Raw genomic sequence first — 16,657 nt, forward strand, 5'->3', positions numbered from 1 at the left:
ATAATTTTTCTAAATAAGATATTTTCTTATTCAGATTCATTTTTTTTCTTTTAAGTTTTTTTATTTTAAGAATTTTTTTCTTTTAAATTTATATATCAAATATTCTTTTTTATTTTTTTTTCCAATTTAGAAATAAGCTGCTATACTTTCTTTTTTAACTTATTTAAGTAGTTAAAAAGATTCCTTTATTAAAAATAATACAATTTTTATGACATTATTTACCTTGATAGTTATTTTATGGAAATCTTGTGAGTTACCAAAGATTGTAAATTAGATGTGATGTTTTGTGGGTAACTTGATCAAGTGCTGAAGAAAACTATTTCTTTCTCGCCAACGTTTCGAATTATGTTTATTTCATCTTCAGTACTCGAAGTCGTAGTTTTCTCGTATTAACTTTTAAAAGTACATACTACAGGGATAAAAACGTAAATATCATAGTTTAAGGTCGTTTACGTACAAGAGGCAATATAATAAAAATATAATAAAATAAAATATATGATGTGAAAAAACCGGTAGACCAGATAAACTACGTTATTTACCCCTATAATATGTACTGTTTAAAGTTAGATAATATGGTTTTATGTAACGTTCTTTTATTTATTAAAATTAGTTTAAGCTTAAGTTCTGCTCAGTTTTCTGAAATTTTTCAATTACAAAAATTACACAATTTAATTTTTCGATTATTCATATTTTCATGAGGTCATTATATCAGAAATTATGCAAATTCATTTAAAAATATACTTAATTTAAATAAGTTACTTATAAGTAAATTTATTTTCTTATTTAAGTAACTGGTTTCTTTCATTATCTTTGTTTTTTATCTTAAGAAACGTGCTTTTTTGTTACTTTATTTCCTTAAAAAATTGTGTTGAGAAATATTTGTATTTTCCTTAGGTTTAGTCCTTTTCTCTTAAAAAATATTATTTACGTAAATTTCTCTATTTTTTATAGTATCTTTTTTGTACCTTTAAATTTTTATAACCGTTATTTATTTAATTTTTTTTTCTTTTTATAAATTTTTTAATTTTTCCGGATATAAATACATACTTTACTTAGTTCGCACTTTTTTTCAAATTCTTTTTCCAGAATTTATTTGTTCACCTATAAATTTCCTCCTTTTTAAACTTTTGTTTATTGAGACATTTTTTCAAAATTTTTTCCTTCGAAATTTTAATAGTATTCAAAGAAACTTTCTTGAACTATTTTATTTCCCTTTTTCTTCTTTCGTGTGCATTTTTATTTTCTTTATTTAGAATTTTATTTATATCGAGCTAAATTTCTTTCTCATTTAAAATTCTTTCAGACCGTTGAATCCAATAAATGATTTTTTTAATATTTCCAAGTAATTTTAGCAAACTTATTTTTTTATTGAACTGTATTTTTTGCCAAAAATACCAATTTGATTGTTGCTTTTATACCTGTCGAATATTTTTGCTTTTTTAAATAATTTCAAATTTTTCTCATTGATATGTTGTTTTTTTTTGTATTAATTTAGATGCGTCTTTTTAAATTTTAGTTTTTTTTTGTAGTTCATGCTATTGATAACCCAAATATTCCTAAAGTTTAATTTTGTGTCTTTCCTGAGCTCAAAAATTGTTTACTTATTTATTTTTAATAAAAATTCACATTGCTAGTATGTTTTAAATTTTTTTTGCATTCAATAAATACATTCTCTAATTTCTATTTTTTTTGCAGATTTATAGTAAATGATAATTTTTGAGTAAATAAAAAAACTAAAAGAAACCATTTTGATCTTCTATTCTTTATATTAATTTCTTAATTTACTTTCATTCAACATTAATAAATTAGGCAAATTCTAATTTAAAAATAAGTCGTTCAACATTTTTTAACAGTAATATACACTCCAAAGTAGTAACTTACCCCATTCCGTTAAATATGTAGCAAACACCTTAAAATATTCGCTAATAATGACTACCATAATGGAATACACGTTGCTGGGCACCATAATCAAATAGGAATCAGGTTCATTCATCTGTTTCAGGTAATCTTCCGCCCAAAACGAGAAGAGCATAAAATAATAAGCCAAAATCATACAGATTATTACTACAGGAAGAGACACTCCGTACATCTAAAACAAGTAATTCAATTAATATTTTCCAAAAAGGGTTCATGTATATATTAGGAAGTGATCATTAATTTTCCTTAAATACTAAACTTTACTAAGACCCTTTTAAATCAGCGTCGTTAGCGACATCTGCAGGCAGTAGTCTGTACAAATTAAGCAATTACATCGGTAATCTCAGTTCAGTCAAATTATTAAAGCTCTCGAAACTTGCGGCCCTAAAGACATCCACTTCAACACGAAACGGAGAAATTTAGAAATATAACTTGTGTTGCTTTATTATAATATTTCTAGGCAAATATTTGCGATTTACGTGAGAACGACTTTTTATTGTCTTTCACTGTGAATAAATCTGGAATAGCTTGAATAAAATAGGATTTTCTTTAGGTACTTTTTTTTTGGATAATAGTGTTTTTTTGAAAACCCTTACTGCTACAAAAAACATGTTTAATATAACTTCTAACTGTAGTCGAAGTGAACTACTTACATGATCAGTTTTAGTTGGTCACATGGTTGCTATGAACCGGGTGTCTGTTGTGCTTGTTAAATTTAAAATTTCGTTAACTAACCAAATAAGTAAATAAATGCAAGTATTAAGGTAATTAACAGTATTAATTAAATTCCATTTCAAAGTTCCATTTCAGAGCATTATAGTCTCAAAATTACTTCAATTACATGGAAGAGGGAGAAGTTTTAATTCTAGCTTAGTTTAGCCAATTAGGGAAAACATATAATTGACTTTTAACAGCCTGCCTGAGTTTTATTTTTTTCTAAAGAAAAAGGTCTTCTCAAACAATTTCAGTAAAATTTATTTTTAGGCTGATAAATTTTTTTTTCATTTTTAAATTCAATATTCTTCTTGTTCTACAGGTACCTATCCGTTGCGATTGTTGGGAATCGTGTTGGCAATTATAACTTTTTTGTAATAGGTCGAAGTAGTTCTACTGAGTTTTTCCTAAACGTCCGAAGGTTCTGCCACTATGATGTTCTTCTTCTTCCTGGTCCTCTTTTACCCAATGCCTTTCCTTGTATTACGGTTTGCAGTAGAAAGTATTAATCTTTATTTCTCATAAAATGCGCGAAGTAATCTAGTTTTTTTTTATGGTGTACATGACTTCTAGATCTTTTTTCATTCTTCTTGGCGCTTCTATGTTTGATTGTTTTTAGTGGTGTCTTCTGTGAGTTTCGAGGATTCTACGCAATATACGCAATATGCACATGCAATATTATTATCATATCTTCTTTAATCTTGATATTTCCTCTATTTCGAGTTTTACTCCAAAAATCTTTAAAAAAAACTTCATAGTAAATGTATATGGATGATTTAAAATAAAATGTTCTCTACATGATATGTTTATTTTATTTTTAAATCAAAAATCTTAATCCGTCTAGATTTTGGATAATATTTTGATTCATTCCATTTAAAAGCATTTCGAAGATTCTCGATACAATTTTCTGAATCTCGTATAAAGAACAGCCTATAAAATCGTTTTTTCAAAATTTTCAAAATTGATAGTTTCTTGGAATATTTTGTTAAGATTCTTACAAATTACTGTAAATTTTGGGTAGTATCCTAATCGTATTTAAACAAATTGGTATCTATAACGCAGTGAGATTGGTACCTACAATAATATGGTACATATGGGCCTCTATAATTCCATTCTATAATTCGATATTTTTTTAAACAACCTCAACAACCGTACATTTATTTATTAAATACATTTGACTGGATTTAGCTTATATTTATGTTAAACAATAAGAAAAAGTTATGACATCATTATTTCAACAGACTTTTTCTTTTTATCACTCACTGATTCGTTATACTGAAATAAATGCAATTAGTTTAATTTTGCCTTATTTGATATAATGACATTACCATTTACTTTCCATTTCATTTACCTTAAAAATTGAAAACGTCCTACTTACTTTCACATAAGTCATAAACCTGGGACTTTGGGGACAAACTTTTCCAGTAACAGCATCAATTCCCATAACACCTTTAAAGCCTGGCCTCGGCTCGTCCATGCTAGTCATCCCTATAGTTCCCCATTTATATGCCAATTCGTTACTTTTTCTCCTCCAAAGCTTAGCATACAAAAAAAACGTTTAATACTAATAATAATAATAATAACCTCCCCCCAAACTATTTTTTGTTCTCGCCATTCCTCGTTTTCCCTTTCGCCGAATTTTCAATAAAAATATAAGCCGAGCGCGCCGGCTTTCCAGAAGCTCCCCATTATCCCCTCGGAACCGTAATCGTTATAAAGGAAATTGTTTTTCGTTTACCGAAATGTCGTTTGGGGGCTTTGAGGCGAGCTTTCGAATTAAATTATTAATGCAAAACGTGCGTGCGTAAACGGGTGATGGAGAAATATTATTTTGCTCACACTCACCTCCAGGAACGTGGTGACCCATATCACATTAAAAACGCAAAAAAATGGCACAGTTTCACTGAATATTGTACCGCATAGGCCGAGTAAAGCGGGTACCGTTAAGGCTATGGTGTAACTTTCCAGAAAGGAGAAATAGAGGGCTATGGATTCACCAAAGTAGTCTTTGATATCTTCTGGAATAAAAAAAAAAATATATATACAGGGTATTTTATTAATGGTGTTTTTCTTCTGATCACTTTTATTAACCGATTTTGCCACCAGATTAATTATTGATTAAATGTGATATCTCGTTACTCTAATAATAATAATAATAATAATAATAATAATAATAATAATAATAATAATAATAATAATAATAATAATAATAATAATAATAATAATAATAATAATAATTTTATTATAATTCAAAAAAAAATTATTGAAAATGAAGATAGCAATTAACGAGCAGATTAACAACATGATCAATTACAAGATCAGCAACATGCGCGACTTTTGCACAACAACTTAACAAATAGAAAGCGAGAGACAAATGTTTGAGTAAGGAAACTATTCCAAGAGAAAGACTTAAACTGACAATTCTTCTTAAGATATGGAAGATGAGATCGGCAATATTTGCCATTGATGATGTACTAGACGAGTACCTCCTTGGAACATTAAAAGACTAGAATCAGTAAACAACAACTTTGTTTGAGTTCAACATGTGCTCAGAGTCAAGGGGGTGTTTTATTTACAAAAAGATTCACCGATTCTCTGTTGTCAAGGAAATTTTCAGCCTTATATTAAACATATATATAAATGTTAACTTATTTTTACTTTTTACGATGGTAAAAACTTATGACATTTGTGCCGCACCATGGGAAAAAGCCTAAGAGTTTTTTACATAGTTTTATTAACGGGTCCGATTCTTTGTTTTTATGTTGTCTTGACAGAAAAATGGCTTAATAAATTGTTAAAAATGTGTATCTTTAAACAGAAATTATGAAGAAATCTATAACAATTATAAAATATTTATTTTCCATAAAAATGGTTTTTATTAAATAGGTACCTTTACTCTAATAAAGTATGTTAAAAAAAGCGCATAAGTAATTCATAAACGATAATATTATATAAATAGTTTTTGACGGCGCTACTGGTAATGATTCCTTGTGTCGGTAGCGTTAACAATGCGATCGAGCAGCGTTGCATCAGCCCTTTTCTTTAATACGCGTTATCTACATTCAACTTTGAATGAGATTAAGCGGTGAAGTTAAATGTTGAAGAGATGGGAGAGCTTACAGCAGTAAATGTAGCTGAGTGTATAAAGAGAACACAGAATTAGAAAATGCCAGGCCCATACAGAATCCCTGAATTTTGGGAAAATAAAGAATAATGAATAAAGAAGAAAGCATTTTCCATCCACTCACAAATAACTCGCTGACTCCTTCACTAAGAGTTTAGAAGATCCTATGACAATCCCCGAATATCTCTCCGAAAGAGACACTTTTCTGCTTTTCAAAAGGGATGATAGAGCAGACCTTAAGAACTATAGGCTTATCACCTGGTTGTCGACGATTTAAAAATTGTTTACAGTTAGAATAAATGAGAAGATTTACAATAATGGTTGTAGATCTTCTCATTTATTCAACAACAGCATCTTCGAAAAAGAGCAAAAAGGATGTGAAAGAGGTTCTCTTGGTGGCAAACTACATCTTACCATTGATGCAGTGGTTCTTCAGCAAGTTCAAATAAGAATTCAAAATCTATTCATAATAAGAGGAATCTTTAAGCATCTTACGGCATCACGGAAAACCAGTTTGTTGATAGATGGCCAGACTATTGGAAACATTAGCATAAAGAGGGAAATCTTCCAAGGCAATTCGCTATCGCCGATTTGGTATTGCCTGGCTTTAAATCCGATGTCGACTGTCTTTAATCGGACAGTTTGCGGCTTCAAGTTGAACATCATGTAACAAAAGACATTATCTCATTTACTTTATAAACTGTATGGCGAGACAGAGAATAAGCTCTGTGAACTGATGGACATCTTCAAGGACTACAGACTACGTACGTACCTACCTACCTACGTACTAATGTATTCGTTTGGAATTCTTAAGTGATCTGTCACGGGTTTGGAAGAACTGGAAGCTGCACCCCAATTCGTCAGTAGAAATATTATATGCTTCATGTAAAGAAACTGATGACAACGCTAGAGAGACAATAGAGCATGTGATGGGTGGATAACCAGTGCTGTCGAGCAATGCATACCTCAGAAGACATAATCAGTTGGCCAAAATAGTGCACCAACAACAAGCTATCACGGTCAGTCCACTAAAAGAAGGCTCTCCACCATACTATAAATATGAGTCATAACCAATACTAGAGTGGGAGGATTGCATATAATATTGCGAAAGTCCCATAATTACCGATAAGACGGACAACAAATTGGGTATCATATCAGCAATATAGCAGTCCCATTTTCTCATAATATTATTAGGTACGAGAATTGTACGAAAGGCAGAAACATTTGGGTTACACAAGACTATTGCCAAAGCCGACAAGCAATACTCACTGCTTAATCTCTCTCATGGCACCAGAAGCAAACTTTAAAATTGTATCGGACAACGAGAAAGAAAATAAATGGGTCCGAACTCCATGGAACTCGACCATCGGAGACATCATAGCGATTTTCACCAACCACATATTGAAAAAGATGTATCAAATAGGTGGCTCTCAAAAGGAAATCTCTTTCCAAAGGGAAATCTTTTTCCCTCTTTTCCTTACTCTCTTCCAAAACTTGGCTATAGATTTTGCTTTTATTAAATATAATAAATTTATAAATAAAAACAGTTCTTGATATACTGTAGAATTAAAACTAAAGTTATAAAGCACCCAAAATAGCAGTTTTAAAACTTTTATCCCTTAAAAATGGGTTTATTCGGGCGCTAATCTATGCCTCCGTGGAGTATGCAAAATCATTTTAGCTTTATTTACCACAAATTCTCGGTAGTATCTAGTTGATCTGGATAGGGTCCCGTTTATTTTCAAGCCAGATTTAAGGGTATTACTGGCCTCATTTAAACGGTTATTGTGCCGAACGAAATATGCGGGAACGGCTTTAAAACGAAATAACCACTTACTCTAGTAAATCTTTTTTGAAATACTTGGTTTTTATTATATTGATTTCACAAAAGTTTTCGGTTTACATAATTCTCAATTTTGTTGTAAAGGAACTTTTTCACTCTAAATGTATGCAATAAATTTAAGTTAATATTTCAACACCGAATAAGCAAAATCTTAAAACAATATACAGAAAAATATGAAAAACCCTAAATTAGTCTAGAGGTATGACAAATAAAATATTAAATCATCAATGGGGCTGGTTTCAAAGTATTTACCCTGACCCTAAAAATTATACTCATAAAAAAATACAAAATATAGTATAGATTTATATATAAAATATATATTTACACACACGTTTTACACTATTAATTCTATAAGAATACTTTATCTCTCAATTTTTTTTAATAAAATTTATAGGAAAAGCATGCAGAACTATATTTGTAAGAAAATAAGTAAAGTATATTATAAATATTTGGTGTATATTTAAATTTTTTTAAATAAATTACCTATATATACAGGTTGGAGAATCGATCATACACAGAGAGAATATATTATATTATTTTCAAGTTTCATCAGTGTACAACCAACATTGAATCGTAATCTCAAAATGTTTTTTATGCTGTGTAAACTCTTACAAATAAACTTTACAAAATTAAATTATGTTCAAGTGACATTTAGAAGGAACCAAAAATCGTGGTGTTGTATAATAACTAAACATTTCTGGAGATTTCCTGATAGTATTCGATCATTTCCAGATAAATTAAATAAGTATAATTTTCTCAATATTTTATTTAATTGTAGATTTAAGGGTTTATGTGAATAGTGTGTCATCTTATTAGAAATAATTGAACCAATTCCTAGGCCAAAGTGCATATTTTATCTATACAATTCTAGTCTAACATACTAAAATAAGTCAATAAGTAACTATTGTTTTTACACTAAACTAAAACCTAAAATTAAATCAAAACTCAATTCAGTTCAGAAACTTTATTAATTTGTTTTTCGTTTTTCATTTCCACAGGAAATCTCAGTTTCCACAGACATACTTAAGCGTGTCTAATATGATTTGGACCAATCCCAGATATAAACCCTACCGGCGGCAGCTTATCCGGCTGGTAATCCGCTTCGATTAACTTTTTTTTAAGGGCCGTTCGAACGCGAATTCATTAAATATAGCGTTATTAATTCGATGAGCTCTCCAAAATTCGGAAATAATTGAATTTTGTACGGGCAACGGGGGCATACACACATACGAAATTCCCCGCGAACTGCCTCTCCGCGTCCTGTAGCAGTAGTAGTGTCTGGAAATTTACCGTAGTACGGGCACGGACGGCGGTATTTCAATTAAAATGTTAATTAAATGCTTCTCGTTCTGTGTAATAAAAATTTCGCGGCTTAAGTTTAATTAAAATTTTGTTTAATTGTAATTGTCGGGATTTTTTTCGGGATTGGCCCCTCCGGGAAACTGAAACGCGAAGCGCATGTATACAAGAAAAGCAGTATTTTGGAAAAAGGAAAAAGGATTAAGCTCTGATATTAGTTTCGTTTAACTTACCCAAACAGATGGTTGAGAACATAATGGAAAATTATTGTTTTAATTAAAAACTAAATTTTAATATAGGTTTTGGCAATAAAATATTTAAATTAGTTTATTTATTATCCGATAATTACATTTTCTTTAATAGTAATTACCAGGACGTTCTTTCGGGATTGGCCCCCAGAGAAACTAAAACGAAAGCACCTATCTACATAAGAAAAACCAAAAAATTTCTAAAAATTTGCTTGCATTGTATTCCTAGCATTGTTTTTACAGTTTCCATTTGCATGCAAACTGTCCTAAGTTCAAATCCGCTCAATGTTATATATATTCTATTTTTTCTATAAAATAAGTTGGGTCAAAAAGGAAAGTTTATAATGTTATATTTAATATTTTTTACAATGAAATATTTTAATTCATTTATTTATTTAAATACTCGTTAAAATACTTAAATATTTAGGCACGTATTTAAAATGTTTGTTTTCTTATTTTAAAAAATTATTTTTGTTAACATCAAGGTAACTTAACTTTTTTAGTTTTAGAGATATTTGCGTTGAAAGTATCCAAATTGATACCCATTGTATAATCTATCAAAAAATAATCTAGTTTACACCTCGTGAATGCTATAAAGACTTTATTTTTTATTTACTAGATACTAGATTTTTTTTTTCTGTTATTTAATATTGTATATTGATTTTATTGGAGTAGAAGTAATTAAGCTATAATATTAAACATTTCATAGAGATTCGAAAGAAACTCGGATAAATGGCGGTAAATAATTTTTAAAGCATTTAAGACAACACTTAGTTAAATCAAAAAATCTTTGTTTTAAGTTTTTAAGTTTTAAGTAATGTAAGAACTAAGCAGCAGTAATAAAGGTAGTGAATATTTAAGTACCTACTGTATGAAGAAAGGGTTATGTTAAATGGAAACCAGATTTATTCCTCCACTTCGTATTTTTTATTTTTTTCCTCCTGCTTCTTTCCTTTCAATCTACGGCTTTCAAGCTACGGCTAGGAAAAGTCTCTGTGTTCTTTAAATGTACACATTACCCTACAGGAATTAGAAAAATGAAGTCTTCAAACCAAGAAGTAATTAAAAGAAAAAAGCTGCGCATACATTTACAGCATCATAGGTTTCTCAACTAATATCTCTCCATTTAAACCCTCGTAAAATCCGTTTTATAGATTTTGTACACACGATTAGCATTTTTCGCTCATACGGGGCGGTAATCGTGTTACAACATAGATCCATCAACCGTGATGGCGTTAATAACCCGATAAGCCATTTAAAATTCCGAAATAATTGCATTTTCTATGCTGCGGAGAGAAATTCTAATAAACGTCGGCCTTCGCATGGCACACATCAGTTACCCGACAAAAAAAAAGAGAGCTATAGTCGAAAAATGTTCCCACTTTTTTGCTTTAGAATAAATTCAAAAAGTTCATTTAAATAAACCGCGTACAAACAAAAAAAAACCTGGATTACAATGACCAAAAATGGCATAAAGCGGTCCAAAAAGGGGTTATTGTGTTGTTAACTACATCCTATTGTCCTTAAAACAATGCTCCTCTTATCAACTCTATTCGAAAAATACATATTTTCCGGTTGGAACACGACACGATTTGGACAGCCGAGCAGATTGTCCTTTGTTGAAATTTGATGGAAATTTTAATGTAGGAACATAGTAAGCAAATATGATTAGCCACGCACATAATTCCTTTATTACATTAAGTCAAATCTATTTCACCAGAAGAAAGCCTAATTATTAGGGCTGAAGACAACGATCTCTAGTAGTATCTATTACGATAAATAGAGTCTGAATCAGATATGTAATTCATGGATTTACTAAACAGTACAAAATCAGTCACGAATGTAGTTTAATGCATGAAAATAGCTGGAGTTGAGCCCTGCAGACGTAGAACTAGATGCTTATTTGTAGATGAATCAGGAAATGTTTCCACGTTTGTTTAGACTCATGTTTATCAAAGTAATGGTGACAGAGAATTTAAAGTAGTAAAACAAGAGCTAAAGATGATTATTGAAATGCTTTTTAACTTACATCAATTATGATTTGGTGCAACTAGAGCCACTCTGACTTCAGTTCTTTGATAAGAGGCCTAATGATACAAGGAATCAATAACTGATGTTCTTAATAGCGGGTCCCGGCATGGATCCCATCTAAGACATTTGATATACACTCGGGAAATAATTGATGAATTGTCAGTATATATGTATGTCAGTATATCTACTTCATCAGAAGGAAATCAAATGATCAGTGCTCAAGACTAATCTGTAGAAATGCAAGTAGTGTTACGATAAATAGAGGATCAGATATGTAAGACAACAGTTACAGAGACCTAAACAGTATAAAATAAGTTATTAAGGGTTAATAAAATTCACGAATGTAGAATAATGTATGAAAATTGTGAAGAGTTGAGTCCTGCTGACGTGGAGATGTTCATTTCTAGAAGAATAAGAAAATGTAAGCATGTTACTTTTAAATCATGTTGATGAACGTATTGGTGACTCAGAAGATGACCAGTGACCAGATTTTGACTTACATAAATTATAATTTACTACAACTAGCCACTTTGACTTAGCAGTTGTTTGACAAGAAGCCATGATGATAACACAACAGATCATGTTGATTGGAGTCTCGACTTAAATTCTATCGACAAGATCTTTATAAAGTAACCATAACTTGTTTTAATATCTTTCCAAGGCAACAAATGAGATGATAGTATAAAAGAATGATTTCATGTTGTCTGCTAATAAAAGTAGCATTAATTATGTGCGATTAGTAAATTTAATCACTGAGAAAATTTAGTTAAGTCGGTTAAGTTTACATTGAAGATTCTGTTGCTTGCGTAGGGTTATTTATAACAAGGTGCGATCAGTATACATTTTACCATTTAAAGCACGGGTATAGTATATTGGTCATACCCTAATTTTAAAGGCGTTTTGATACTATTTTGAGTGATTTAAACTCTTTGTTCATGTTTGTTTTGAATGTTTTTAGGGATTAATCCAAGGGATTTATCCATCCATGATTTAATCTCACATAAATGCCATATTTAAACCGATATTGCAAACTATGGAAAGTAATGAAAATAAGTTTCTAATAACAATCGTCAAATAGGATTATCAAAAAAAGGTTTTGCTTGACATATCAGAAAAACTCAACTATTTTAAGAAAATTTGGCCTAAAAATTCGTTGTTTTAAAGAAATTCAATTAGATTAGATAGAGACATTAACTCTTATAATTTGTTATTGTAAGCATATATGAATTTCCGCATCTAAGATATGATTTGGCTGGACATGTATAGAGATCTATAGTAAGTATATAAATAAAAGTACCTCTGGATCTAGTATAGAAATTAGATTGTTAAGTAAAAATCTGGTTAATGATATAGTAATTCGTTTTAAAGATCCCATTCCTGGTCTTGGTGTGATTTTTGTTCCAGAAAGCCTTTACAAACTAAAAAGGGCCTTAAAACGTCCTTTGGACATCCTCCATGGTACTTTCCTTCGAATGGAATGATATTTTAAAGAAAATGTTTTAAGTTTAATGTTATTATCCCTTTGGGGCATTTTCAAGTATTATTATGGGCATTGTTTTGCAATTTATTAAATTATTTTTTGAGATAATTTACATAGATATTTGCTTCATTATTCAATTTTTTCCTTATTTTCGGGCAATTTAATAAATCTTTAAAAATTTTTAAGTGATTAAATATTTTGTTATTATTTCGTCATTTTCATTTGCAATTAAAAAAATCTGTTTTTAATATGAACTTAATGCTTTATTAATAAGTGTAAATCTTTATTATTGAAATGAGTTCAATATTTAATAGTTTATTCGGTTTATTAATATTATTATAATTTTAAGGCAAAATGTCAGTGATTTAATTTTTGGAGTTATTGAAGTTGATCTGAAATGGCTACGACTGTTTGGTGCACTTTTAGGCCTAGAGCATCTAAGACTAAAGAGAGTCCAAAGAGGTTTAACTCGGAAGAAATTAATTGAAGAGTAAGAAAATAATTATTGCAGACACTCAGAATGTCTTCTGAGTCACTGAGGATGACCTTAAAGTGTCATAAAGCAAAGCAAAGATTATTTTCTCATAATTTTCTATATAGATATTTAAATAATTTTTAATTACAACATAAATTATTACGTAAGGTGTTAATTATTCTTCGTGTCGCTGAAACACGATTCAGTTTCGTGTTAATGCCTGGCCAATTAAACGGACTGCCAGTGTAACGAAATTATGTCCGTGTGATTTGTACAAGAAAAAAAAATGACGCCCAATGACACCAGTGTCTTTGTTACAGTAGCAGAAGAAGTGACATCGGTGTAATTTTTTTCTGTTACGTTATGCAAACTGGTGTAAAATTGAATTCATGTCTGTAAAATATTTTCTTAGGTGTTCCTGAATTTCGTTTTATATTGTAATTTTATTTCTGGCATGTGAAGTCACTTATTATACTTTCCATGTATTTAAAGTAATTTTTCATACAAGGGCTATAGGGATAAATATGAAGGTAAAATCGACAGTTTCATAGAAGTAAGTTTTACCGTAAAATTTAAAAAATTCATTTAAAATATGTATTAACCCATCGACATTATGCTCATTTTTAGTTCCTATTTTCAATAACCTTTTTTCTAGTGAATTATTAGTAAATTAAAAATATTGATTAAACCAACACTCATAAAATTTAAAACAAAACCCTAAAACCCGAATAAGCTTATCAGCATTACATTCTTTTTTATTTATTTTTCTTAAGTGATTCATTGGTAAAATTAAAAATTTAATCGGAGGAAATCTTACCCTAAAATTTTAAATTATTATCTGAATAAATACATCGATATATACTAATTTTTACCTAAAAAATAATACTTATGATATGTTGATGAAAATAATTCTTATGATATGTTATGTTCCAGAATTCAGCAGTAATGTTCTTTTTATACCTGGCATTTCAAGTAATTTTAAATAGGAATTTAAGTTAATTTTTGTTTTGGGTTTTTTGAGTCGGATTATACGAAATATTTTTTCGTATTTCTTAGATATTTGGTGTGATATGGTATGTTATACTGGGAGGTTTTAATTCTTCAGGCATTAGGAGATACATACTTTACCTTTTCAACAGATTAATTTACCATCTTTATTTAAGTTATTTATAGCTATTCAGTCATTAACCTCTTAGTATTAGGGAAATTATTAATTAGAAGAATAAAAAGGCAAGTTGATCGTATTTATAATTTCTTAAAATATTTCGCTAATTTAGTAACTTTATTTTTAAATGCTCAACTCGATAGTTATAATTCTTCACCACTCTGACAGAAGAAACTTAATTTCTTATATAACATATTTTATGATAAAATAGGAAGCTGACTTTATTCATTCTTAATCTTACCTATAGGTTGCCTGAAAAATCTAGGCATATACCAGCTACCAGCCAGCTTATTTAATTGCTCCTCATCATGAACCGGATATAATTTAGTAATCAAATCTTTGTTCTTCGCTAAAGGTAAAATGGCTTGGCCTTCGTACAATTTGATCAACGGATAACCTAAAAATGGATTTCAATTAAACTCCAAAAGAAAACTGTTTCTTTCAGCATCAAAAAGTCGCATAATGGAACTTTCTCTCGAAAACTAAAACGCGAATTACTGAAACGGAAAGAAATACTGACCGGGAATAAACTTCTCATAATCGAGCGCCCTGATATTTTCCAGCTCGTGCAATACAATTCGCTGCCGATCCGCCAAAGTTAAGAGGTCGTCGATGGTTTTTCCATTAGCGGGAAACTCGTCGAGTTCTGCCACGGTGAATTCGCGAGGGTGTCCCCGGGCATCGGGTTTGCTCAGTTCAATTTCTTCGGCCACTTCTAGGAGTTTCACTATTGTGGCTGATATGTGAAATGTGTATTCCTGAAAATATTTAAAGTTCAGAAAACATTTAGAAAAACATTAGGTCCATTGCGTCTATATGACCACGATCAGAGCAATGGAAAAAATATAAAATTAATTTAAAGCGGAGATATTCTTTCTTATAAATAGATCCAATCTACCAAGTAGCTAAATATATATTTTTTTAAATATTACCAATAAAACGTCTTTGCCATAACAGGTACTTGTAAATTCACAGATTTCTCGAAAAGTGTTGGATTTACGAGAAATATACTTAAAATGATTTCTGTCAAGGAAGGTCCAGTTTATGTCACTGTTTAATAATTTTTTTGATACAGCTCAAGGAATTTGAGAAATTTGGGAAAAACTTATCTTGCAATTCAAGCGACGACTCCTAAATGTTCAGAAAATTTATAGGATAGTTCTGATACAAAATCTTCTAGTCTACCACATTGCTCCCTATAATTTTTTTGATATCATCAATGGAACCGGAGATATTTATCAAAAACCTTCTCGGCCAATCAGCCACTCGTAAAGGGAGAGATTTCTCAAAAAGTATTTTATTTAATAGAAATATTTATATAAATACTTAAAATGATTCTTGTCGAGGAAGCCTTAGTTTAAGTTATTCCAGTATACTTTTTCTGTAGCTAGCTCCTGAAGGGTACAAAGGCAAAAATAAGGACTTAGTGAAACTTTGAATGTTACAATGTTTAACCTATACTCTTGAATTGGTTTTTCTGGGAAAAAACGCCAGATTATTCTTTGAAAATGTCTGGTGAGGTTCAATAAGAATCTGATTATAAATTTTCTTAAGATCACATAAAAACACTATTCCATGGATGCGAAAATAGTATCTTCTAGAAGCTCTGTGATCTTCTATTTCATCTTTAGAGATGCGTCCCTCTAGAAGAACAAACCTATGAAGAGCCTGAGAATATGACTCGCCTAAATCAGGTTCTCAATTCCTAAATGGTAGAGTAAGTATAAAGGGACCGTTTGTATCTCTTCTAATAGCAGCTTGATAAATTTCCTAGATTTCTTCTCCTCTAAGGATAATAACTCTGTTGAACAAAGTTGGAACTTGCCCGACTTCCCAGAAATTCTCAAAGAGTACTTCTAAAGAAGGTTTCTACAGATGACATTTAGAAAAGTCACAATCTGTAGTTGTTTTATGAATTTTAAAGCACCCAGCCAAAAATAGTTTCGGTAAACAGCACAGGCTTACGGTACATTGTATCTGCCAATGAAAAATTGTCAACAAGTGCCCACTCAATCGGATTGACTGGGATCTTGGCTAAATCTGAAGAAACTTTATTAACGTTATGAGCCTCAAAGAATAATATAAGTTTCACTTAATGACGTGGTCTTACTATACAATGAGTTTGACCTCTTGTTTTTGTTGAAATCATTCCATTTACCCCCTCAATAGGTACTAAAAACTTCTCCCTTTTTAACCCTATGCAAGCTTTGCATGATTTCGATATGAAATAAGTCATATTGGCAGATTCGAGAAGAATTCTTACTTGGCTGTAGTTACCAGAACAATCAAGAATATTAACGATAAGAGAACTCTTATATAATATTCACAGATAGAACAGGCTAAAAACTGAGTTTGTAAGGC

The 16,657-nt window shown here is 30.3% G+C and overlaps 1 protein-coding gene across 2 annotated transcripts in view; it reads right to left on the reverse strand.

Annotated features, from left to right (window-relative positions):
* LOC126743810 (anoctamin-10) overlaps window positions 1-16,657 on the reverse strand; it is a 32,025-nt gene that overhangs the window by 7,044 nt on the left and 8,324 nt on the right. For both annotated transcript variants that reach the window (XM_050451035.1, XM_050451034.1), the window contains exons 3-7: window positions 14,817-15,054; window positions 14,538-14,693; window positions 4,477-4,649; window positions 4,010-4,168; window positions 1,882-2,089 (exon numbers count right to left, since the gene is read on the reverse strand). In XM_050451035.1, the coding sequence (XP_050306992.1) occupies window positions 1,882-2,089; window positions 4,010-4,168; window positions 4,477-4,649; window positions 14,538-14,693; window positions 14,817-15,054 (934 nt within the window). The remainder of the gene's footprint in view (window positions 1-1,881; window positions 2,090-4,009; window positions 4,169-4,476; window positions 4,650-14,537; window positions 14,694-14,816; window positions 15,055-16,657) is intronic.

The sequence above is a fragment of the Anthonomus grandis genome, chromosome 13, assembly GCF_022605725.1.
Source record: "Anthonomus grandis grandis chromosome 13, icAntGran1.3, whole genome shotgun sequence".
Classification (NCBI taxonomy): domain Eukaryota; kingdom Metazoa; phylum Arthropoda; class Insecta; order Coleoptera; family Curculionidae; genus Anthonomus; species Anthonomus grandis.